Source organism: Pelodiscus sinensis, chromosome 9, assembly GCF_049634645.1.
Source record: "Pelodiscus sinensis isolate JC-2024 chromosome 9, ASM4963464v1, whole genome shotgun sequence".
NCBI lineage: Eukaryota > Metazoa > Chordata > Testudines > Trionychidae > Pelodiscus > Pelodiscus sinensis.
The window spans coordinates 43,723,488-43,736,586 of record NC_134719.1 but is presented as its reverse complement, the minus strand read 5'-3'; the positions used below and the strand labels follow the sequence as shown (position 1 = coordinate 43,736,586).

General features: G+C 44.7%; 1 protein-coding gene across 4 annotated transcripts in view; it reads left to right on the top strand.

The window, feature by feature from the left end:
• Positions 1-6,707, top strand: part of HENMT1 (HEN methyltransferase 1) — a 32,991-nt gene extending 26,284 nt beyond the window's left edge. For all 4 annotated transcript variants that reach the window (XM_075936651.1, XM_075936650.1, XM_075936653.1 and 1 more), the window contains 2 exons: positions 3,212-3,389; positions 5,257-6,707. In XM_075936651.1, coding sequence (XP_075792766.1) covers positions 3,212-3,389; positions 5,257-5,682 — 604 coding nt within the window. In that variant the 3' untranslated portion in view covers positions 5,683-6,707. The remainder of the gene's footprint in view (positions 1-3,211; positions 3,390-5,256) is intronic.
• Positions 6,708-13,099: the final 6,392 nt, after the last annotated feature.

The window sequence follows — 13,099 nt, the reverse complement described above, 5'->3', positions numbered from 1 at the left end:
AAGTGATTTCTATCCACCATTCACGGTCACGCTATTCAAGTCCCTACCGACAACATGACCATGGTCTATTATATCAGCCAGCAAGGAAGAGCCCGGTCCAGATCTTTGTGCAGAGGTGACGCAATTATGGAACCAGTGCATTCACCACGATGTCACCATTGTCGCTATGTACCTCCAGGGCAAAGATAATACCATTGCTGACACCCTCAGCAGACATTTATTTCTTTAGTATGAGTGGGAACTCAACCATGACATAACGCAGCATCACTTCCAACGATCGGGGTACCCCACTATAGACCTATTCGCAACACATCAGAATGCGAAGTGTCCGGAGTACTGCTCCAGAGTGGGTGTTGGACTGAAGTCCCTCGGGGATGCATTCCTACTGGACTGGAGCCGCCACCTACTTTATGATTTTCCTCCAATTCCACTTCTCCCAAAAGTACTGGAGAAGATATCAGTAGACGGAGCCACAGTTATACGCATAGCCCCGTTTTGGCCCAGACAGACATGGCTTCCAGTTCTCTTCCAAATGTCTTTATGCCCTCCATACCATCTGCCAGAACAACCCGACTTTCTGACACAGCGAGGGCTGACCATGATGCACCTACAAATTGACTGACTACACCTCACAGTGTGGCTCCTAGCTGGTTCCAATGGATGGAAATTGTCTGTTCTCAGGAGGTAAAGCACATGCTAATGCACAGTAGGTGGGATTCCACATGAACAACTTACGTGCATAAATGGTGTCATTTCTATACCTGGTGTGCTGCTAATAACCTAGACTCATTCTCTATTCATCGCATCCTCCAACACTCGGGCTTGGCGTTACCATCCATCAGAGTTCATCTCACAGCGATATCTGCCTTTAGACAACTGGTAAAAGTTACTCAATATTTGCCTATCCCATGACCAAATGATTCCTAAAAGGTCTTTCCAATCTATACCTCCTATGCAGAATTCCACTGGTTTTATGGGATCTAGAGCTAGTTCTGGACACTCTGATGTATCCCTCATTTGAGCCTTTCGTCACCTGTGATCTGGCAATGCTCACGCTGAAGCTCGTCTTCTTACTAGCGATTACATACACACGCTGGGTAGATGAGTTGGCTGCTCTTTCGACCACACCACCATACACCCTGTTTACCTGGGGTCATGCTGCGCCCCCACCCAAACTTCTTACCGAAAGTGAACTCGGAGTTCCACGTCAGTGAACCCATAATCCTCCCAAAATTTTATCCCAAGCTGCACTCTTCCAACCATGAAGCCCAGCTACATACCTTGGACATACGTAGAGCTCTGGCCTTCTATCTGGAGAGAACAGAGAACATGTCCCTTTCGGCAATTGCAATGCTTACTACTCTGTACGGCTGAATCATAGAATACTAGGACTGGAAGGGACCTCAAGAGGTCATCGAGTCCAGACCCCTGCCCTCATGGCAGGACCAAATACTGTCTGGACCATCCCTGATAGACATTTATCTAACCTACTCTTAAATATCTCTAGAGATGGAGATTCCACAACCTCCCTGGGCAATTTATTCCAGTGTTTGACTACCCTGACGGTTAGGAATGATCTAAGGGCCAACCTTTGATGGCACAATGCACTTCCAAGCTAACTGTGAACTGCATCTCAGAGCTGCTACTCATTGCTTAACAGGCCCCTTCCAAACACAATGAAAGCTCACTCCACCAGAGCGATGGCGATGTTGACAGCCTTCCTCAGAGGAGTCCCCTTACAAGATATCCATCACACGGCAGCTTGGTCCTCAGACATTACATTCGCAAGACATTATGCCATTGATGCTCTCGTGCATGACTCAGCAGTTGCCTTTGCAGTACTTTCTAGGGCAGATAGATCATAATTCCGATTTCCACTTCCGTAGACCAGGCTACTGCTCTGTAGTCACCTACAGTGCAGCACCCACAGGCAGGGCCAGCCCGAGCCCTTTTGGCGCCCTGGGCCTGGGTGTGCGGCGCTGCCCCTGGGCACAGGGTACATGCGCAGGCCCGCCAGTGGGGTGCAGGCCCGCCCCCCACAGGGCGCATGGGCCCGCCCCTGGGGTGCATGACGCATGCGCGCGCCAGCCACGGCTGCTGGCGCGAAGCCCGAGGCCTGCCCCGAGATGCTCGGCGCATGCGCGGGCCGGTCACGGCCGCTGGTGCGCAGCCTGAGGCCCGCCCCCAGGGCGCACGGCGCATGTGCTGGCCAGCGCTGCAGACGCACGTGCCGGGCTGTGCAGGACCCTGCAGCCGTGGGGGCAAGGACGCTGCTGTCTGGCGCTGTGGGAGCTGAGCGCGCGGCTCCTGATGCACAGCGTCCCTTACAGCTGCTACCCCTTATAGCTGCCATCAGGGACCCCAGTGGGTTGGCGCCCTGAGCAGCTGCTCGGCTCGCCCATGCCTCCGTCCAGCCCTGCCCACGGGAACACTACCTAAAGAAGAAGAAGTAGTTACTCTCCTTTTGCAGTAATGATGGTTCTTCGAGGTGTGTCCCCCCCATGGGTGCTCCACAACCCGCCCTCCTCCCCACTTCGGAGTCTCTTCTTTTTGTCTTTCGGATATGATTTAAGTAGGAGGAACTGGCGGGAGCCGGACCACGTGCACACTCAGAAACGGTGCGAAAGGTATGCGACCCCTCCCGCACATGCGCAGTCTGGCTGAACTACGGCTGATGAATCTCCAACCTGTGGCACCAGGATGAGCCCGACACCTACAGTGGAGGATCTAAGGGGGGGCACGCCTCAAAGAACTGTTGTTACTGCACAAGGTGAGTAACTTCCTCTTTTTAAAAATAATGGCATGATTAAATTATGAAAGCCTGACAAAGTAAAAAAAGCTGTTTTTCTTAAGATGTTCTGTTTTTATTCTGTCTGCTTTACTGATAGTGAGAGACTGAGTAGGCATAATAACGATATGTACGTTTTCCATCTGGTGTTTGCAAAATATTAAAGAAACTTTGGTTTGTTTAAAAATGCAGAGGTAACAATGTAATTTTTTTTCATTGTATTATAGAATAAGGCTGTGATCTTTCAAATGTTTGTGCTTAATTTCAAGCACACAAGTAGTCCCACTGAAATAAATATTTTTGAAGTTAAGCAAGTGCATAAGAATTAGCAGGATTGTGGTCTTATTTTTTGCCGAGGACTCATATTTCTTTATCAATAAAAGATAATCATTCAATGTAATAAGATTACATTATTTTTCTTAGGGCAATACATGCAGCTACTCACTATGATTACACAGTGGAATTTACTGGACTAGGTATCCCGCCACCTGGAACTGAGGATGTTGGATTTTGTACCCAAATAGGTGTGTTTATGAGAAACCATCCAAAGAATGGTGAAACTGTTAGTTCTGAGAAACACACAAAACATGCTTACAAAACTGTAAGTATCTCCTGCTCTCCGCTCTTCATATCTACTTAGTTTGCTTTATATAGGGATCAATAGGAAAGGGACAATTTTGTGAGACAGAATCATAAGGGTTATGTATATACCATATCCTGTTATTGATACATGCATTTAATAGCATAGGGTATGTCTGCACTAACATGTGACAATGACATAAGTACAGTGCTTCAGTATGGATCAGTGGTGGGCAACCTGCAGTCCTTGGGCCACACAGAGCCCATCAGAGTAAGCAGCTGGCAGGCAGAAGACTATTTATGTTGAGTATCCATTTTCCCCTGCAGCTCCCAGTGACTGTGGTTCACCATTCCCAGCTAATGAAAGCTGCAGGAAGCAGTTGCCAGCACGTCCTGGTGGCCCACTGCTTCCTGCAGTTCACGTTGGCTGGGAACAGTGAATCGCAGTCACTGGAAGCTGCAGGAAGTGATGGCTGCAGATGCTCGAGAAACTGTAAACAAACTGTCTCAGGGCCTGCCAGCTGCTTACCCTAATGGGCTGTGTGTGGCCCATGGACTGCAGGTTGCCCATCACTGGTATAAATACTGCCTACACAGATAGGAGGGGTTCACAGCCCTGAGTGAGACACATACCTGTGCTGAGGTATGTTCCCAGTGTAGACCAGCTCATGTTCAAGAGCGCTTTGAAGAAAATGAACTTGTTGCTGTGTTTCCAAAAATACCAAACATTGTGCCTATGTCTAGACTGCATCCCTCTTTTGAAAGAGGAATGTAAATTAGACATATCAAAATTGCAAATGAAGCCAGGATTTGAATTTCCCGTGCTTCATTTGCATAATCGCATCAGTGTTTCTTGAAAAACTATTTCGAAAGTGAAACCGCGGTCCAAATGTGGTTCTTTTGGGAAAAAAAAAAAGCCTTTTTTTGAAAGATCCTGTAAACCTCATTTTTTGAGGAGTACATGATCTTTCGAAAGGCGTTTCTTTTAGAACCGCATCTAGACTGCGGTTTCACTTTCGAAATATCGTTTTTGGATAAAACGATGCAATTATGCAAATGAAGCGTGGGAAATTCAAATCCCAGCTTCATTTGCAATTTTGATACGTCTAATTTACATCCTTTTTCAAAAGAGGGATGTAGTCTAGACATAGCCTAAGATATGGAAAAGCAAATTTTGTTGTCTTAAACAAGGCTTTCTTGGAAAATTAAGTTAATATTTTAAAGGGTTTTGTAAGCAACATTTTAATTCTAGAAATTAACAGTGGTCTAGATATCAAAAGCTTCTAAAGCTGGGTGAGGAGAGCAGGGCAACTTTTCTGTGGTAGCAGGGCAGCTTTTCTGCTGTTTAAACTTAATGGTCTTGTGTTACTTTTTTATGATATAGAGCAGTTTATTTTAAGTGGAAAATCAATTTATACAAAAATGGTTATTTTAACTTAAAATATAATTGTTAGGGTTAAAATATTTCATTATCAACACACTTTTTCCATTGTATTCTCTAGTTTATTGTTGTTTGGTTGGTTAATGGTTTGGTTGGTTAATGGAATTGATATTTACAGGTATAAGCATTTTTAAGAGGAAATAAGTATTTTGAAGAATAGTATGAAATTAGAAAATATATATGAGAGAAATAACCATCTTGTGTCCTTGTAAATTCACCCTAACTAAAGTAATATTACCCTTTTTTTTTTTTACTTGAGTGGCTGGCCAAAAAGTTGGGGTCTTGCAGGTTATACTGTTTGGAAGAGAGATTGATGAATGAGTTGGGTATCTTTGATGTAATTTTGTTTATTTATGAGGAATGTATGTAGTCCTATTTCACTGAACACAGAGGGAATAAAAAAAACCACCAAGAGATAATTCCTTTCCTAATATTTTGGGTTTTAAAGGTTTTCAAGGCAGTGTACCCAAGTCTTAAAGATGAAAAGTACCTGCAGAATGCAGTGGTCAATGAAGTTATTTTTGGAGCAGAAATCATTAAAAGAAGACTACTAGGCAATTTCAAGTCTGAGCGTAAGAAGCATAATGAGACGAAACTCAAATTCCAGCCATTTAAATGTTGCATGAGATGTTCAACGAATCTTTCTCTAGCAGAAACTGAAAAATGTGCTGCTGATAGAAGCACGGAGCCATTTGTAGATGGAAACAAAGTTTGCATACCTCTGGCAAAAATCTTTTTGATTCCCAAAGTGAATCAACTTTGTGGTACCTTTGAGAAGTTAAACAAGCTTATTGCTGGCAAAGTAGCCCTGAATAGTGATGGTTCTGCTGTGATAGTCACTGTTGAAAATGAAAATGAAGAACAAGAGTATTAGAAAATCCTTCAAACTATGGTAACAAAGAAAACCTTATTTAGTAGATTCATGCTGATGTTCTTTCTATACAATGACTAGAACAGGGGTGGGCAATAATTTTTTGGGGGGTCCACTTCAGAAATTTTTGAAGCAGCCCCGGGTTGCACAGGAAGGGGCGGGGCCAGGATACTTCTGGGTTCCCCTCCCTCAGACTCTGATTGGTCTGGGGGTGAGGAAGTGCCTTTGCCCCTCCCCCCCATGGTTTCCCCGAGGTGCCCATGACTCTGGCGTGGGAGGAGACTTCCTGCACTCCCCAGTTAGGGTCTGGGGGTGCGCGCAAAGCCGCCTCCGCTCTGCCTCTGCCCTGCGAGCAGTATGTGGCACTTAAAAGCTCCATGTGCTCCTGGCAGGATGTTTGCTGTATAGTTCTTATTAAAGGCAACACAACTCTTTAAAGATTATGGAGCAGAATTTCAAAGATACAAAAGGGAGGAGTTAAGCATTCAACTCCCATTGAAGGGCAATAGTTCATTGAGCCTCTCTTTGTTTGCTCTTCTCTTATTTATTTCTCAGGCATGATAATTGAGCCATTTTGGGTATGTTGGGTGTATGGACACAGATTTCGCTATCTGAGACTGAGTACTTCAAAGACTAGTCATGTGAACGGTGTTGTAGTAGTGCACTACTGCTTCACCATCTATCTAGCTTTGTTTTCACATATTGATTCCAATGTTAAAACCTAGACAACACTTCTAATTATATCATCTATCAGCTATAAAACAAGCTCTTGAGTAAGAGGGACCAAAATGTTAATGTTTTTGGTAAAACATGCCTACCTTTTTTTGTTTTTAAGTTTTATTGTTGTAGTAAGAGTGAATATGAAGAGTGAGAAATGGAAATTCAGAAAACCTATCTTATTGTATGGTACAGCTGCAAGAGAAATGCAAGCAGCAGGTAGAAGACCTACATCAGAATGGAATAGTTAAAAAAGCATACATTTGGACTAAATACAGAAATAAAAATATCCATCTAGAATAAGCCACTAATGTCTGACAGCCATTGTACAAGTTCTTGTATATTTTTTTCTCCTTCCCTTTTTTGGTCATCATATTTAGGCAGCATTGATCCCATGCACATAACTTGATGGAAACATACGGTAGTCTTCATTATGGAGCAAAGTCAACCTAATTTATGCAACTCCAGCTGCAGTACCTTAGAGCAAGTTACTGCAGAGACTCCACTGTGGGGGGTTAATGGGAGAAACTCTCCTGTTGACTTCCCTTATACTGAGGGAATCAGCCACTAATGGTTGACAGCCATTGTACAAGTTCTTATAGAAGGAGAGAGTAGTTGGCAGTCGATTTAGCGGATCTTCACTAGACCTGCTAAATTGATGCCTGTGGGATTGATCACTGCAGCACCAATCCCCCAATAAATGTAGACAAGAAATAGAAATATGTCCACCTTTGGACTTGTGTAATGGCAGTTAACATGAGTGAGTGTCACACCTTCATGTGGTGTTAACAAAATACTTTTTATGAATATAATTGCAACCCAGAGCACAGTATCAGGCTTGAGGAAAATAAAATGCTTCTTCAGGCTAACGGAAAAATGATACAACTAGTTCGTAATAGCAGAGGAAGGTCAAAGAGAATAATCTGCTGGGGAAGTGGCAGGCATTATTGTGTACAGGCACTGTACCACTAAAGAAAATGTGTTACTGCTTTCTGTTAAAAAGAGCTCGTAAAATAATTTGTGCTTTTCAGCTGTTCACTAGTTGGACAAATTTCAATTGAAATTGCTATCTCTGGTGTATGTTTAAATATCGTTAATAGAAGAAATTTTCTATATATGTATAAGGGAAAACTATTCTCTCAAAGCAATAATTAATACATACTATTCCTAAATACTCTCAATAGAAATAGAAGGCTATGCAATACTCATGATGGTGGAGCTCTATGATTTTGGCCAAGGAGATTATTCTTCTAGAAAGAGCTGGCTGGCCTGCTTTAGGCAAGGATATATCACACACATAAGTGTGTAGTAAACAAATGACTGACTATTAATCTCTAACAGCTAAAACTTTTATGTATGAACAAGAATAGCATGTTTGCACTTGTTGCAAAAAATTCCTCAGTTTTCTCCTTTCTTCAAGATAAATAATATTTTTGATGTGACTGGGTCACGGCACATGATTTTCTTTTGTTAATATTTGATAAATGCTAAAAATGTTTCTCATGAGTAACGTACAGACCTCACTCCTTGGACACTCATACTGATATCACTGGAAGATTTGGGTGAGTACATACTGCAGGATCAGGCCTTTTTTTTTTTAAAGATATTTATAAAAATGTAAAGCAGTTCTGTGTAAAGGTCAATTAGTGTTTTAGAGGATGACCTAAGAACCTCTGAGGGATAGATGAGAATCTATAAGTAGGATTAGTTTCTGTGAAGGAGATAAATGCTTTGAAGCATTTCACCTCATACCAAGTGTTTTATAATTTAGTACTTTTACTTGGTTTTGTATGGAATTTTCCCATCGTTGTTAAATAGCTATACTTACTAAACACTAACATGTAAACAAAACTGATTAGAATTACTTTCTCCTTTGTATTTTTTTGTTGTACAGTTAACTTGTAAAATGCCTTCAATGTTAAAAAGTAAAATTCAGAGCTTGTAAATAAATTGTTCTTTGTCTAATAATGAGCCCAGCTATTTAATGTAATGTAGAGTTCGGTAACATTAGCTGTCCTTTCTTTGAAGAAATCCTTGCAATTCAGTGGCTGTAAGGCACATTTAGCTGATACTGCTATATCTCTTAGGCTATGTCTACACTTGTGGCTTCTTGCGCAAGTACAGTCGTTCTTGCGCAAGAATCTGCAGAGCATCCACACTGCCCACCCGCTCTTGCGCAAGGATATTTACAGTATGGCATGGTAAGAGAGGGCTTCTTACGCAAGCGCTACACTCTTTATCAGGTGTAAGCCCTCTTGCGCAGGAGCTCTTACACAAGAGGGCAGTGTGGACGCTCGGCCAGGATTTCTTGCGCAAGAAAACCCTATGGCTAAAATAGCTATCAGAGCTTTCTTGCGCAAGGGAGCGTCCACATTGCCATAGGCGCTCTTGCGCAAAAGCACAGTGCGCACATGGCAGTGTGGATGTTTCCTTGCGCAAGACTACTTGCACAAGAACCCTTGCGCAAGAAATCTTGCGCAAGAAGCTGCCAGTGTAGACATAGCCTTAGGGTTTTTGGTTCCCACCCTTTTCTTTCCCCAGCCTTTGTTTTTTCTTGTTGGTATTTATTTAGTATATTTCATAGCTTGATCATTAAAATAAGTAACAGGGTTCTGTGAGAATTGGAACAATATTAGCCTTGAATATAATATCATGATACAACTAAGTGTTGGAGTGCCTGTGGAATCATTGTTATTCTTCTTCAAAAGATTACTTCTCTATTGTTCTGTAAATACTGCTGAAAATTGATCTGTGTGAATACTAGAATGGCTGCCTTTATCCCACAACCAAAGGACACGTAATCGCCTCCAAAAAATTCAACTTCCATGTAACATGATTGATTACTTTTTCCTTCCATAATCTTGACTTTTAGAAATTAATACTGGCTGTTAGCTTCTTAAAGGGAGAAGATAGAACCTAGATAAATAATTTGTGCTTCTGTGGTATGGCCTCAAATCACTTCATAAACATTAAGACCTACAAATCCCTGGTTAGGTAGGTAAGCAAGCTTCCTTGTAAAAGTGCTCACACTGAATCGTGGTGAGGTCATGTGACTTGCCCAAGCTATTACAACAAATCAGTAATGGACCCATGACTTTGGCTATGTCTGTATTACTGTTTATGAGGTGTAGCCAGTTAGGCCTCATGAAGGGGCTCCTTTGCCTCCGACTCAGTGGACAGCCACTCCACCTGACTACTGTGGGGACTAAACCAAACCCCCAGTTCGATAGTCTAGGCCCAGAGCTTGGGTGGTGTTATAAGTCCCCCCCCGGGGGGTTCAAGTCCCCCAAGTTGTAACTGTGCCGTTCGCAGCTCCATTTCCACAGTGCTCTCTGTTCGCACGCTATGTTGGGGTATATAATATGGTCATATGACCACCTGGCACGGGGACCACACTCTGAGTACCAGGGAAGGGCGTCCGGGCCCTCCCTCTCTCCGAACCCCAGCCCAGGGCCCTTAGGCTGGGACCTCGGTCCCTGCTCAGTGGAGGGGGCTGTGGCCCCTAAACTCCCCCACTCATGGGGTCCACAACCCTGCCTTGGGCCACTTCTTCCCCTGTCCCATACTTAAGTCTGACCCACAGGGGCGGGGTTGACAGCCCCCATTCTTTGGGTGTGTCCTCGGCCCATCAAGTGCCATTGTCCCACAGGGCCTGGATAATCAGCCTGTCCATAGCAATGCTTAACCACATTCAGAGAAATATTCAGCTTCCACACAGATTACAGATTCCTACTGTTGAAGCAAAAATATGCTTGTTTTTGTTTAGGCGGCTAACAACTGATTTGCTTTATTGATTAGTAAAGCAAAGTGAGCCAAACGTGGTTTCAGCAAAGCCGGGCCAAGTAAAGCTGCTAATACAATTAATTTTAGTATTTTTATACCCTTAGCCAAACAGTTTGACGTTAGGGCATTTAATTACAGAAATTTTTAATTAAATTTGGAAAAACAAGGCCTTATTAACAAGATGGTGGACAGGTACGAGGGAGTACATTTTTTGTTTTAACCAGCCCAATTAACATACCAATAGCCCATCCTGTAGGCCTCTCCTCATGGGGTGACAGAAAGTTTTCTTTGGTTTATGTGCTTGAGAGAAAAGCTGAAATGGTTTTTGATATACAAGATGGCTTTTAGCTAAACATAAAATAGCTTTTACACTACCTACACACAGACATTATACACTCATATAAATAGCGTACATAAGATCAGCAAACAATAAGCTCCCATTCAATACCCCACATGGCTCCCTTTTATACCTTTTTTTGGGGCCAACACCCCACTATGGGTGCATCAGTGATCTGGCTGCTCCCCTCAAGATCCAGCAACGTGACACCTGGACATCAGGCCAGTCTCTTGGGGGTTCGAGGGTGGTCCAGGCCAGTGTTCAACCCCTTCCAGGTCCAGCAGTCCCAGCCAATCCTCAGGTACAGGCCTGTAGAGATGTTTGGGCCGATCCCTCAGGTCAGGCACCGCTGATGGTCCAGGCAAGTCCTCAGGTGCAGGCCAGCTCGAGGGTTCAGGTCCATTCTCCCCATCAAGCACACCTGGTGGTCTAGGCCAAATCTCAGCCTCCCAGGCAGGGAGCAGCAGACAGACCTCTAGAAGCTGGGCCCAAACTGAGCTTTTATAGTCCACCCCTACCATTATCCTCTGTCATCCCTTGGATGGTTAGGGGGATCCTAGCATGGGGGTACACTTTCACACTCATGAACGCATTGCAGACGCAGTTCTCCTTCTGGTACCATGGAGGTTGGGATTATCTCCTCTCCAGATGAGGATCTGGCCACACCTTGAATTGAGGAGGGCTACCACTTGCCATGACTCCACCTGTACAAGGGTCGTGAGTTTTGGCAGGCCAGGTTGCAACCCATATTGGGGCAGTCACATTGTAAGTATCCCAGGCAGCTGCCCAAAAAACCTGGGCCAAGTTCAGGATGGGGGAAGTTCACAGGGCCCTCAAGTGGAGGGTAGCACCCATGTTCCCGTGATACCAGATGGGGGGGGGGGGGGGTGTCTCGGGGTTTCTCTGTAGCTTGGGCCTACTTGGACATGGGGCCACGCCACCCGGGCCCTCTGCTGGTGGGAGTTTGGCATGCGGTGCTGCCCTCAGGCTAGGCTGCAGCGTTGATGCTGAAGCAAGTGCCCGTAGGGTGGGTGTTGGGGTGCAGGTTCCTAGACCCATGGGGTTGTCAACTGCCAGCAAGTTTTCCATCAAGGTGATGGCTTCGGGGTCATCTTCAGGCCCCATCTCAGTGAGGTGGACAGGAGTGGTGGGGCTGGTTGGCTCTCCAGCAGGTCCGTACTGCGGCCCATTAGGCTGAGACCAGATGGCAGTCAACTGCTAGACACACTGCCGTTGGGGATCTTGTTGCTGTTGCATCGCTATCTGCTGGAGGAGCTGCCGGAGCTGGGTGCCTAACTGCTGCACCAGCTGCTGCTGCTGTCGGTGCTGGCTCTGAGCCAGGAACTTAAAAACTTTGCCTGGATCCATTGTGGGACATTTTTTTTGAACCACTGAGGCACGCCCTGAGCCCCTTTCTTCAGGGGTTGGGTCGTGCTCACGTTCTCCACCAAATGAAGCTGGTTAGGCCTCCCAGAGGAGCTCCTCCACATCCAGATCAGTGGGTGGTCACTCCACCCCACTACATAAGGGTAAAACTTATGTCCTTCAGGGGTATGATAAACCACTCCCCTGAGCAATGTAAGTTGCACTGATTTAAGCACCAGTATGGACCATTCTAGGTTAACAAAAGACTTTCTCCCTCCAACAAATGTGAACACCGGTGTGTACTCTCAGCCTTATATTATCTTAGCATAAGTTGGTAACATACTAATTTAAATTAAAGTGATCTAAGCAAAGCTTAAAGGGTTTCAGGTATGTCTACATTATGAAGTTGGTTTAACTAGAGCAATTTTTAAATTAAACTAGTGTAGTTCTCTAGTATATTAAAGCCTTCCCTCAGAATTTCCTATAATTATAAACATGTCTCTTCATAATAAGCAGTTTAATTTTAGATGTTTTTAACAGGCATTTAGTTAGACAACTTAGCATATGTTTATCAATTTAAAATCTGGTCCATATGGAAGAGCAGTCCTAATGCTGTAAGTGAGGAAGCCCAATGGAAGAGGTTGCAAAATAAAAATTTGTCTCCATGTGATGCTGTTATTGGCCAAGAGATGGCATACTTCCCATAGCAGTCATTGGGGCCTACATGTTAGACAGTCTAAAACCATGTTCGCCAACCAGTTGATTGCAAGGCAACGTTCCCAGCCTCCCTTTGCTTCTCCCACCCCCAATGAGGAGCTCCTGCTGGTGCAACAGCCTCCTGCAAAAATAGAGCTAGCTCCGGCTTCTTGCAGCATGATGGGAAGTTCTGAGGTCCATGCCAGATCCAGCTGTGGATCTGGCACGGAGCCACGGGACTACCCCTGCCTGCCACAGGAAGGAAGGCAGGCAGCATAGGGAAGGAAGGGAAGACACAGTGCGCACTCCTGTCCTGCACATAATAGTGTGCACTCTTTCTTGTCTTTCCCTCCTTCCCCATGCTCTGCGAACATGGGCGGGTAGAGGGGCGGGAGTAGCTAAAATGGCGGTGCAGGATCCGGAGCGGCTGGATTTCTTAAAGGAGATGTGTGCGCGCTTCTTCCAGCATCGTCTGCAGATCCTCCCCCAGAGATCCTCATCCCTGGAGACTCCCAGGTACTG